The 13,685-nt window shown below is 36.4% G+C and overlaps 1 protein-coding gene and 1 pseudogene across 10 annotated transcripts in view; one reads left to right on the top strand and one right to left on the bottom strand.

Moving 5' to 3' along the window:
- Positions 1 to 13,685, bottom strand: part of CCSER2 (coiled-coil serine rich protein 2) — a 190,956-nt gene that overhangs the window by 46,423 nt on the left and 130,848 nt on the right. For all 10 annotated transcript variants that reach the window (XM_033209862.1, XM_033209858.1, XM_033209859.1 and 7 more), the window contains one exon: positions 1,742 to 1,825. In XM_033209862.1, the coding sequence (XP_033065753.1) occupies positions 1,742 to 1,825 (84 nt within the window). The remainder of the gene's footprint in view (positions 1 to 1,741; positions 1,826 to 13,685) is intronic.
- On the top strand, positions 5,386 to 8,373 carry LOC117082779 (annotated as a pseudogene).

The following is a 13,685-nucleotide window of genomic DNA, read 5'->3' as shown; positions in this document are numbered from 1 at the left end:
AAGGAAATGGAGCAGGGACAAGAAATAAATACTGTGTAACAAAATGTCTATCATATAACATTAAGTATTTAGATGAACTAGACAGGAACACTGAAAAAAAGTAGAGATACCAATTGTGTAAAAATGTTGAAATTAAATTTTTTTCTTTAAAACATAATTTCTTGTTTGGGTGTGGTGGCTCATGCCTGTAATCCCAACACTTTGGGAGGCCGAGGTGGGTGGATTACCTGAGGTCAGGAGTTCGAGACCAGCCTGGACAACATGGTGAAACCCCATCTCTACTAAAAATACAAAAAATCAGCTGAGCATGGTGGCAGATGCCTGGAATCTCAGCTACTTGGGAAACTGAGGCAGCAGAATCACTTGAACCCGGGAGGCCGAGGTTACAGTGAGCCAAGATCATACCACTGCATTCCAGCCTGGGTGGCAGAGCAAGACTCCGTCTAAAAAAATAATAATAAAATAAAATATATGTAAAAAACTTTTTCACATACACACACACACAAAATTCAGGAAAGAGGTCAACTTTGCTTTTAAAATGTCAGTAACAAATTCACAATTTTTTTTTCTAAACTGGGATGTCATCAGAGATTACCTAAGTCAATGGTTCTCAACTGAGTGTTGAGAAAGAGATGGCCTGCTGTGAACCTGCTGACTTAATGTATTATACTGAGAGCAGGATGAAAGCTCAGGGTTGGGAAGTAATTTGGGCAAGGACAGGTAGTCAACAAGTTGAAAAGCCAAGATGAGAGAACAAGATTGACTAGTGTACTATACTCTTATGATTTTGATTGCTTTACATATAATCTTCTTCCCAATAAATCACTCTGCAACCTATGAGAAAATAATGCTTTTCTGTCCCACTAATTCCAGGCCTGGCCCCTTGAATTGTTTTGAAAGTGATATGTGCCACATCCAAGCAGAATTCACATGTGATCCTATGGAAGTTCTCTTCTCATGAGCATAACAACATCTCCCACAATAGGGACTGATCCTTTAGTATGGATCCCAGAATGAAGAAGACACATGAAGCAGAGTCCCAGCTGATCTACAGCCAATATGTAAGTGAAATGTAAATTTCATTATTATAAGCCACCATTACTTTCAGGTTGTTACTGCAGATGACTGGCAAACACTAATAAGTGTACTCTGAAAATGGGATGTAAAAGCTAACTATAACTTGACTTGAAAACATTAAGTTAACCAAGAATCTCTGTGTGTGCTTAAGAAATAAATATGTACTTAAATAGTTGCAAATAGTTGCAAAATAAAAGAGCTTTCTTCAACTAAACATAGACATAAAGATAATAAGAATTATAAAAAAACACTTTCACAAAAATACATCTGTATTCTGTATTTTTAAACATGAAAAAAGATAAATTAATCTCATTTTTGGTATATTTCTTCAATTTTAGGATTTATATATGAGAAGTACCTATAACCATTTTAACTTTTATTCGTACTCATATTTTAAAAACTCAATTATTTATCATTATGAGCAATATATTTTCTTTTAAAATCCTGTAACAGTAGTAATAAAGGGACAAATCATTATCCAACTGATAAATTCAAATTAAAGCACCACAGAGATATCATTTCAACTTAACAATGTAGCAAAAGTTAAGAACAAACCTGATGCTGTAGGTATTAATTCATTTATTATTGTTTTCATTGTCACTGTATCATTATTTTAGTATTAAAAAAGAATTTTGAAAAATCCAGCATGACTACATAGTCATACCTTATATACTTTATCACCATCTTCTGGTTCCGGACTGGATGGCAATGATAGTTGAATATCATGCAATGAACCACTTCCATCATGCTGTCAGAAAGAAGGGAAGAAAAACACTAGATTAATACAGTAATTGTGGACATTCAGTTCAACCTGAATTTGCCCAGACCAAATGCTAGCATGGTGAAGAACAAATGGGAGTTAAAATTTTAGAAATCTTTTCCCCTATATATACTGGTAGAAGGAAATGTAGAAGAAGAAAAAAGGGAGCTACGGCAAAAATAATCTGTGGAAGTAATAAGCAGTTGAAATAGAGAACCATTAAACACATGAGAAATTTCCTAAAGAATTTTAAGACCGTTTCACCTAAGAAAAATGTAAAACAAAAGTCAACTGAATCTGTTTTGGTTTAGACATGTTTTGAGTACTAGGAGCCATAAACAATAATATTAAATAACTCAATAAGGCTTAGCAGCAAAAGTAACTGAATTAAAAATACTAGCTACATGAGGATATATATCTCATAACTCCATTTATATGAAGTTTGAGAAAAGGCAAAATTATGGTGTTAGAAATCAGAAGAATGAGGGCCGGGCGTGGTGGCTCAAGCCTGTAATCCCAGCACTTTGGGAGGCCGAGACGGGCGGATCACAAGGTCAGGAGATCGAGACCATCCTGGCTAACATGAAACCCCGTGTCTACTAAAAAATACAAAAAACTAGCCGGGCGAGGTGGCGGGCGCCTGTAGTCCCAGCTACTCGGGAGGCTGAGGCAGGAGAATGGCGTGAACCCAGGAGGCGGAGTTTGCAGTGAGCTGAGATCGCCACTGCACTCCAGCCTCGGCAACAGAGCGAGACTCCGTCTCAAAAAAAAAAAAAAAAAAAAAAAGAAAGAAATCAGATGATGGTAGACTAAAGGGAGGGGGGTTACTGACTAAGAAGGAACATTAGGGAATCTAGTAGGAAGCTGGAAATGTTCTATGTCCTGAGTGTTTGGTAGTTAAACATACATGTGAAAAGCTTGTGCTATACACTTAAGATTGGTACACCTTAACCACTTAACTGGATGTATATCATGCCTCAAAAAAAGGCTGAAATAAAGATTTTTGTTCTAAAACATTATAAAGAAAATAAGATGACAATATTAAGTTCCACCGTTTGCTGAATTGATTTAGTAATACGAAACTACATGCTCAATGGTTCAGAAAGACAGCCTCAAGAAAAATGAACCAGTGAAGAATACAACTGGATGATGTGCTACCTTGATCAGGGATGAGCCCCTGACCAAGGCAGTACAACTGAGGTTCAACACCTTATTTGTTCATATGACTCCTGGCTGCCTCAGTAAAACCAGTGACTGAACTAGCAACCTTCAAGGAACATAACATCGCAATCTTCCTCAGATATATCTTTTCTGGTTCTCCCATGCCATGAATAATGTCTACAACAGGGGAGGTGAGCATGTAGGTTATTTTCTTCTTAACTTATTGTACTGTATACCCACTGACACAGAATCTCTAGGGATGGGGCCTAGAATTTCTAAATGTGTATTTAGGGAAGTTCAAAAGGTAATGCTGATTGACAGTCAAGAGTAAGTGTTTGTCAAATTCCTAGACAGATAAATTACTTTTCTATGGTGGTGTCTAGTGGACATTTAAGACTTTGATGTAAGAACATAGGCAACATTCTAATGAATAGCAATATTCTCAGAACACATTTTTTAAAATTAAGAAATAAAGTAAAGTTAGTTTTACAGGACTCATCTCAGTAAAAAGTTCATCTTTGTTATTACTGCCTAGACATATAAAAGCATGGCCAGTCCTACCTACAAGTATATTTGAGAAGACAGAGAAACTATAAAATTTGAATTATTTCCAAATATCTAAATGTCTTCTTCCCAACTGCAATGCAGGAACCCCAAGGAATGTGAGACAACACAAGCACATACTGCTTTGCATTAGATGCAGGTGCACTTGTGGGAAGTGTACAGCAGAATAGAAAAAAATAAAACAACAGCATTTAGGATAGAGGAAAAAAGAGAAGTCATACAAAACAGGAAATACCAGGGAGGTCACAAAATACCAGGAACCGAGTAAAGTAAATCCGTAAAGCTGTTTGTAAATTCATCAGTTCATCCCTGAGCAGCACTTGCTTGGATCTGATCCTAAAGAGTACACAGCAAAGACTTTGAAAAACAACCTAAGATCACTTCCCAGATCCCAGACTAGCCTCTGGTAGATTTATACTCAGAACAGATCTGGAAAGCATGGCAAAAGCTTTGAAAACAGAGCTGGCATTAAAACCACAATCAAGACAGCTAGCTGTACCTTGTAGCCTAAACTCAACCACATTGTTTGCCTGTTTAAAAACAAAATAAAGATTTAAAGAAGATCAGGAATCTCATTATACAATGTTCAAATATCTAATATATAATCCATAACGACTCAACATCTAAACAAAGGAGAAAATGTCAACTCACAAAGGAAAAGACAATCAAAAAACGCCAACACCAAAATGACACAGAAGTTAGAATTGGAAGATATTTTAACAGAGCTGTTACTAAAATTCTCCAAAAGAGTGAACTCTTGAAGGGACAACAAAGAGGCAATCTCAGGAAAAAAACAACAAAAAAATAGAATATAAAAAGTAGAAACAAACGGCAATTTTAGACCTGAAAAGAGTTAAAAAACAAAATTTTAAAATGCACTATTGATGGGCTAAATACTACCATTTCAAATTACACAATAAACTTAAAAGAGTGATCAACAAAAATTATCCAATCTGAATGATGAAGAGAAACAAGATTGGTCAAAAAAAATTCACAGAGTCTGCTAAGGAACATATGGGGACAATAACAAAAGAGGTAACGTTTCTATCACTGAAGTCACAGAAGGATGGGGTGGGCAGAAAAAATATTTCAAGAAATAATGGATAAACACACCCCAAATTTGGTGAAAGACACAAACCTACAGATTTGAGAAGCCAAATTTAAAAGAACGAAAAATACGCCAAACATATGCTCTCTGAATATAAGAGAATTTAACTAGAAACTAATAACAGAAACATAATCTCCATACACTTGAAAAGTAGACAACCTTCTAAATCATCCTTGGGTCAAAGAAGAAGTCTCAAGAAAAACAAGAAAATATTGTGAATTGAAGGAAAATAACAGACACCACATAGAGAAATGAAAACACATGCTCACATGAAAATCTGTAAGCAAATGTTTACAGCAGCTTTATTGGTAACTGCAAAAAAATTAGAAAGCAACATAAATACCCTTCAGCTGGTAAATGAATAAGCAAACTGGTAGCATTAAAATAGAACACTAACTACAATATACAGAAACAAATTACTAACACATGGTACAGCATAAATGAATTTTTCAAGTTGCATTATGTTAAGTAAAAAAAGCCAGACTCAAAGGCTATATATTATATTCAAAAGGCTGCATCATATCCATTTATATGATAACCTTTTCATATCAGTGGTTGCCAGGAGCTAGCAGTGGGTGTAGAAATTGACTTTAAAAGAAAATAAGGAATTCTGGGAGGTGACTGTAATAGCTGCACAACTGTCTGTTAAAGCTCATAAAACTGTACACCGAATTCATGCAGGTAGGGGTCTGTGCTTGATTTGAGGGCGTTTCCTGTTCTCTCCCCGTGTGGCTGCAGCTCGGGCCTTTGGTTTGACCTAGCCCAATTTAGGCTTTGGAAGAGCTACAGAAACATCTCTAGAAGAAGCAAAGGTGTTGCTGGAGAAGGATACTAGGAAAAGAGTATGCGATGCCCTTAACAGGTGAAAAATCCAAAATTGAGACAGAAATCCAGAACAAGATGCAACAGAAATCATAGAAGAAAGCAGAACTTCTTGATAATGAAAAGCCAGATGCTGTAGTTGATCCTGTTACAACAGGACATACAGTGAAAACTAGTAATTATGGATGGGATCAGTCAGATAAGTCTGTGAAAATCTACATTACCTTAACTGGAGTTCATCAAGTTCCCACTGAGAATGTGCAGGTGCATTTCACAGTGAGGTCATTTGATCTTTTGGTAAAAAATCTAAGTGGGAAGAGTTACTCCATGATTGTGAACAATCTCCTGAAACCCATTTCTGTGGAAGATAGTTCAAAAAAAGTCAAGACTGATACAGTTCTCATTTTATGCAGAAAGAAAGTGGAAAAGGCTGGGCGTGGTGGCTCATGCCTGTAATCCCAGCACTTTGGGAGGCTGAGGCAGGCATATCACCTGAGGTCAGGAGTTTGAGATCATCCAGGCCAACATGGCAAAACCTCGTCTCTACTAAAAGTACAAAAATTAGCCATGTGTGATGGCAGGCACCTATAATCCCAGCTACTTGGGAGGCTGGGGCAGGAGAATCACTTGAACCCTGGAGGTGGAGGTTGCAGTGAGCCAAGATTGCACCACTGCGCCCCAACCTAGGTGACAGAGTAAGACTCTCAAAAAATAAAAATAAAAATAAAAAAAGAAGAGAAAGAAAGTGGAAAACACAATGTGGGAGGGATTACCTGGCTCAGGTTGAAAAAGAGTGCTATTCTTACACTGCTAATAAAGACACCTGAGACTGGGTAATTTATAAAGAAAAAGAGGTTTAATGGACTCACAGTTGCACGTGGCTGGGAAGCCTCATAATCATGGTGGAAGGAGAAGCATAGGCATGTCTTACATGGCGGCAGGCAAGACAGCATGTGCAGGGGAAATGCCCTTCATAAAATCATCAGATCTCATGAGACTTATTCACTGCCACGAGAACAGTATGGGAAAAACCCTTTCCCCCATGATTCAATTACCTCTCACCAGGTCCATCCCACAACATGTGGGGATTACGTGCAAAATAAAAAAAAAATCCATTCCAAAGAAAAAGAGAAACCCTCCTATGACACTGAAACAGATGCTAGTGAGGGATTGATGAATATTCTAAAGAAAATATATGGAGAAGGAGATAATGATATGAAGCAAATCATTAATAAAGTCTGGGTGTAACCAAGAGAGAAGCACATCAAAGGAGACAGAATTTTGAGACTTAGAAGTTCTTCTGGGAACTGTATTGTGAAAATACAGATGTTGCCAATAAGGAAATATTGGTGAGTTGCATATATAAATTTGACAGCTATTTACACAGCCTTCTTCTAAGTAAAGGCAATGAATTCATTTCCTATGAGAGGATTTATTTAAATAAAATATGTGTATTAAACTCTCAAAAAAATCTGTACACCAAAAGGATGAATTTTACCGTATATATTACATCTCAATAGAAATGCATTAGCTTGAATGACGTCCCCCCTAGAAATTCATGCCCATCCATAACCTGTGAATATGACCTTACTTGAAAATAGGCCTTTACAATGTAATCAGAGAAGGTCATGTGAAGATGGAAGTAGAGACTGGAGAGATGCATTTACAAACCAAGGAATGCCAAGGATTGCTGGTAACCACTAGAAGGCAGAAGAAACGCAAGTTTCTCTTACAGAGCCTTCAGACAGAGCAAATCCCTGATGACAACGCCTTGATTTTGGATTTCTAGCCTCCAGAACTATGACAGAATAAACTTCTATTGATATAAGCCTCCAAGGTGTGGTAATTTGTTATGGCAGCTCTAAAAACCTAAGATAAGATTTGATCAAAAAACAGCTAAAAGCAAACAAAAAGGAGAGAAAAACACCAGATAAATCTCAACAATCGCACCCATAAAAAGCTGAAATAGCAGTATTATTGTAACACAAGAAGCAAGGTAGCATTACAGAAGGAAAGTATTAATAAAGATAAACAAAGAATTCTAATTAGTAATCAGAGGACCAATCTGCCAAGAAGATGTACAAGTCATAAACATGTATATATACCTGATACAATAGCCTGAAAATGTAACAAAAACAGACATTAAAAGGAGAAATTGAGACATGTGTAATTATAGCAGGAGATTAACACTACTCTCAGAAATTCACACATCAAAGGCAACAATTTAGTAAGGACAAACAAGATATATGTAGTACAATTAACAAGCCTGATATAATAGACATACTGCTGCCTAAGATACAGAAAATATATAGTCTATTCAAACAAACAGAGCCATCATAAAAACTGACCACACTGTTGGCTAGAGATTAACAAACTATGGTTCACATGACAAATCTGGCCAGTTGCCTCTTTTTAGTACAGTTAAGAATGCTTTCACATTTCTAAATGGTTGCATTTGAGATGTTTTATCTACATAATAGCCTTAATTTTGTATCTTGCCCAAAATGGCTAAAATATTTACTATGTGATCTTCTAAAGAAAAGTTTTCCAAACCCTGTTCTAGCCCACAAAGAAAATATTAACACCTTCCAAAGAATTTATATCATAGAAATATATTGTTCTGATCAATTTAAAAATTAGAAATTAGAAATAAATTAAGTGAAAGCCCCATATACCAAGTTATTATTTTTGAAAACTGAAAAAAATATGAAATAAAATAAATGCATAGGATAGCTCAAGACAACTAAGAGTCACTAGTGTTTAAGTTATTAACATGCTTCAAAAAATTCTGCTCCTTTTTATTAAACACTCTAGCAGTCCAGAATTTAGGAGATCAAAAAGAGAAAAAGCTATTATTTCCATTAAAGCACAAGAGCCTTAAAGATTAGGAATATAACAATAACTGAATCAAATTAGTTACCCCCCAATAACTCTGACACTAACCAATGGTTACTACTCTCTATTAATCCATGACTAGAATGAAAGTGCCCAGGCCAAAATTAGGAAACATTTGGTGGGGGGGTGTCAGAGGGGATCATAAAATAGAAAACATACTCTTTCTAAAAAATACTGAAGAAATAACTTCATGCATTCAATTTTCATGTTTCACATTATACATACTAAAGAGCTAACATTTATTGACCAGTGTTGGGTACTGTTCCAAGTGTTTTGCATAAACATATTTAATAAATGCATAGAAGCAAAAATAGTACAAAAAATCCATAGCAACTGAACAAAAAATAAGTAATTCATAGTTAACCGACTGTCTAGGAATTCTGGGCTGCTTTACTAGATGAAATGTTTTAGCAGTTTCTACAGGTTCTAGTTAGAATTTCTTAACTCTAAATGCAACTAGGATGCTAATATATTATCAGCATTTTATTAAAGACGGATAAACCTTCCTCTATTGTAAAAGCATTACAGGACTATTGCCAGCAAACCATCTTCCATTCTTCCTTTTTGACACATCACAACAGTAAATTTTTGTTCTAGTACTATAATTCTTCCACATGTTAACTTGCTGAAAACCCTGTAACAAACTCCTTCTTACCCAGGTGATTCTTCCATGAGTTTGCAAAAACTGAGATCTTCCTATGAGTTCCAAAGCAGCTGCAATGGACATGGATACTTGAAATGACTAACAAAAATGTTTGGCAGCACTGACAAGTCCCTACTAATAAGCATCATCAGTGATGTCAACAAAGCTGCCTTGTGTTTCAGATATGCTACAACATAATCACAAGAGGCATCCTAGGAAAGGGAGCAGAGGGAGAGGAGAGAGATGTTTTCTTTCTTTTCTTTTCAAAAGTTTGTTTTTCTTTTTTAAATACAAAGGTACATGGATGAACAATCACATCACATCACACAGTCCAGAATGTACACTAAAAATACTTTTGAGTAATAATGTAAAACTCAACAGTGGGATTTAAAATCTACTAATTCAAGCTACATTTGAGAGGATTTTAAAAACACAGACTTACAAAATACGATTTTTTAATAAGTGCTTTAGAGGTGAAGTGATCCTCACAGATGGTCAGGGGCAAAGACACTTTGAAATAAAAAACATATCTATCCGGCATCCAAGTTAACTGGAATGCTGTTATACATAAATAGAACCTTTATAATATTCTAAGCAAACAGTATTTACAAATTTTTTTCTGTTTACATGTTTTATTGAACCTACATATTTACGTATCTGTTACATCTGTACATATCTGAACCCAGATATCCCTTACTGTAGGTTTGTTTTGGCACTTAAAGATATTCCTAATTTCTACTAATTTTTCTACATTTTGATTTTATAAAAATATCCAACTCCTCAAGCCATCTGTGTTCTGCTACAGTATAAGAAACTAATTTTTCCTAAACTAATAAATTTTCCTCAGTAACTTTTGCAAAAAATCTTTCTCTATGCAGGTGGATGCAATGGCACATGCCTGTAGTCCCAGCTACTTGGGAGGCCAAAGCAGGAGAATCATTTGAAGCCAGAAGTTTGAGGTTGCAGTACTTTATGATCACACCTGTGAACAGTCACTGCACTCCACACTGGCAACATAGCAAGATCCTGTTCTTTAAAAAAAAAAAAATCTTTCTATATCCAATTATTTTTTACTAAATACTTCAGCACATATTTCTACGTTTCCTATTCTCTTTCACTGCTCTAAGTCTATTTGTGTCAGTATTATATCCTCCTCTAAAGGGTTTTTTCCCCTTTCTCCTTTTCAGTGTACACAAATCTTATCCTTTGGTGTTTCCAATTTTGGAGTCATTTTGATGAATTCCAAAAACAAAGCTGTTGTGATTTTGGCTGCAATTGTATTAAATCTATAAATCGTACTGAGAATAACTGTACATACACACCATACACTCAAATTGTGTTTTATACAATCTTTATACAACACACAATTTATCAGACACTCAGATTGTATCTTACACAATCTTTTTATAACATCTAATTTGTTACCCTTTGCAACACATCATTCTTGTAATTATTTAATTTAACACATGTATATTTCCCTAGACTATAAGCTAGCTATCTTGATTAGTACTTTAATGCCTGTAGCATTTATAATATTTAGTCTTCCCATAGAACATAAATGGTTTCCACAAAGTTTCTCAGGTTTACAAAGCACTGTAAATGTCTCTCAGTAAATTTACTGCTAATTTAATGTTTTATTGATACAGTGATAGCTGCCTTATTTACTACTGAAGTCCCAGCTCTATGATTTATTGGCCTTGGAGTATTGTTTATCTACTAGAACAGAGTTTTATATTTTGGGGTGTGGGGTGGGGAACATTATTACTCAAAAGTTATTTTTAGTGTACATAAAATTTTATTTTATATTGTGTTACAAAATAAAAATACATTTTATAACACAACCAAGTTCATATATACATGAACAGGTATGCATTTACATGTGTATGCATATATCCATGTGTATAATATAGGGAGATATACATATATCTCTCTCACTAAAAACAAATTTCGTGAAAAAGTATTTGTCCTTATTACATGTGATGTCCTCTGATAGTTTTATACTGTTTTACTTCATTACCAAAAATTCTAGTCATGATGAAAATTCATTTTAAGACCCACTAACCAGTTTTAACCTATAGTTTTCAGAACAATCTACTGGGTATAGGTTAAAAACTGTGTCCTCTTTATTTTTCTCTTGGATCCTTGGTACTGACAGAATAATAATAACTAAACAAATGCAGGTATTGAAGTAAATAAAATTAGCTTTCTGGGCAGCTACATAAAATTGTGAGCAGTTAAAAACCCTTGACTTTTATGTTATGGTAGCTGCTATTATTAACTGCTAACATGCAATAACTGCATTACATGTATCAGGTTATGCTGATGCATCAGCATACTACGCTTAGCATTTTAGAATACTATCAGCATAATATGCTTAGCATTTTAAGATACTGTGCATGCTACTGTGTCAGCATTTTAATGTGTTTTTGCTTATTTGTTTGTTTTGTTTTTGAGATGGAGTTTTGCTCTTGTTGCCCAGGCTGGAGTGCAATGGCGCGATTTCAGCTAACCGCAACCTCTGCCTCCTGGGTTCAAGCAATTCTCCTGTCTCAGCCTCCCAATCATTATAGGCATGCACAACCACGCTCGGCTAATTTTGTATTTTTAGTAGAGACAAGGTTTCTCCATGTTGATCAGGCTGGTCTCGAACTCCCAACCACAGGTGATCTGTCCACCTCGGCCTCCCAAAGTGCTGGGATTATACAGGCATGAGCTACTGAGCCCGGCCCTACATTAGCATTTTATGGGAATTACCTCATGCATTCTTCACAAAATTCCTGAAGAGCTATTACAATCTCTATTATCTCTTCTAGGAAACTGCAGGACAGAGAGTTTAAACAACTTTTCCAAGATTGTACAAGTAGGAAAATTTGCCTGAACCCAAACTCCACCTTGGAATTGTCTATTCTGATTTTTTTCTTGAGACAGACTCTTACTCTGTTGCCCAGGCTAGAGTGCAGTGGTATGATCTTGGCTCACTGCAACCTCTGCCTCCCATGTTCAAGTGATCCTCCTGCCTCAGCCTCCTGAGTAGCTGGGACTACAGGCACATGCCACCATGCCTGGCTAACTTTTGTATTTTTAGTAGAGATGGGGTTTCGCCATTTTGGCCAGGCTGGTCTTGAACTCCTGAACCCAGGTGATCCACCTGCCTTTGCCTCCTAAAGTGCTGGGACTACAGGCATGAGCCACCAAGCCTGGCCTGATTTTTCTTAATTACACTTATTCCTATTAACTTTCATCATTGAAATGTAGAGATTCAACATTATCCAATTATCCCACAACTAAAAACAACTTGAATGTCTATCAACAGATAAATTGATAAAAGTAAAATTGTGGTACATATATGCAGAATGGAGTGCTGTTCAGCAATAAAAAGAAATGAACTACTGATACTAGCAAAACACAGATGCATATCAAAACCATTAAGGTGAGTAAAAAAATTCAGAAACAAAAAGAGTACACATCAAATGGTTCCATTTTGATGAAATTCTAAGAAAGATAAAACTTTAGAACCAAAAGCAAAATAGTGGTTGCCTGGGCCGGATTTGAGAAATAACTGACTGCAAAGGGAAATGAAGGAACTTTATCACCTACAGAAATGGTCTATATCTTGAAAGTGGTGGTAATTACACAATTGCATATATTCATCAAAACAAACTATACATTTAAAATGGGTGCAGTTTATTTGAATGTACATTCTGTCTCAATAAAGTTGATACTTTAAAAAAAAATTCTCCTCTTCACCTTCCTATCCCTTTCTTAACAAGCCATTAGGTAAGACACAGCAAAATAGGTTTCCACCCCAAAAGCCCAGCAGGAAGTTTCAGAGCCAAAGCAGGTTGAAAGAGCATGTCTCCATAGGGAGGCAGCTTACCAATATATGTCATATCCCAAAAGGAGTAAAAACAGCATCCATGAGGGGTGGGAAAACAGCTTGATATTAGAGTCAAACTTAAGTGGAAAGAATAGAGTGTATGTGCATGATTAGCAGCCTGGCATGGGCTATCAGAGTCAAAGCAGAGTGAGGTGGATATCCACACACAGGATGGCCTGGCAAAGGTTGCCAGAGCTCAGGCTTCATAATGAGTAAAGCGCCCAATCCCAGGTTTCAGACCCAAAATGGGTAAGGAGGGAATCCATGTGTAGACTCAACTGACGTGCAGTGTCAGAGGCCAAGCAGAGTGAGAAGGTGTCCATCTGGAGATGGGGATTGGTGTGGAATATCAGAGCCCAATGGGCTGACAAGGAGTCAGAAGTGGAGTAGTATGAGAAAAGGGTACACGGAAGAGTGGGAGCAGCCATGCACAGGGATTCAGAATCTTAGCAGGATAACAAAAATAGCCGGGTGTGATGATGCATACCTATAGTCCCAGCTACTTGGGAGGATCGGTTGAGCCCAGGAGGTCGAGGCTGCAGTAAGCCGACACTGCGCCACTGCCCAGCCTGCGTGACAGAGCAACACTGTCGCAAAAAAACAAAACAAAGCAAAACAAAAACAAAACAAAAGAATGAACTCTTCATACTTTAAGCCTTGAATCCACTGATCATCCACAGATAAAAACAAATAAAAGTGGACCTCCATCTCATACCTTAAATGCACCAAAATCAATTCCAAGTTATTTGAGATTTAATTGTGCAGGTCAAAATTCTTA

This window comes from Trachypithecus francoisi, unplaced genomic scaffold (genome assembly GCF_009764315.1).
Source record: "Trachypithecus francoisi isolate TF-2019V2 unplaced genomic scaffold, Tfra_2.0 Lachesis_group9, whole genome shotgun sequence".
NCBI lineage: Eukaryota > Metazoa > Chordata > Mammalia > Primates > Cercopithecidae > Trachypithecus > Trachypithecus francoisi.
The sequence above is the reverse complement of the archived record's forward strand: the minus strand, read 5'-3'. Positions and strand labels throughout refer to the sequence as shown.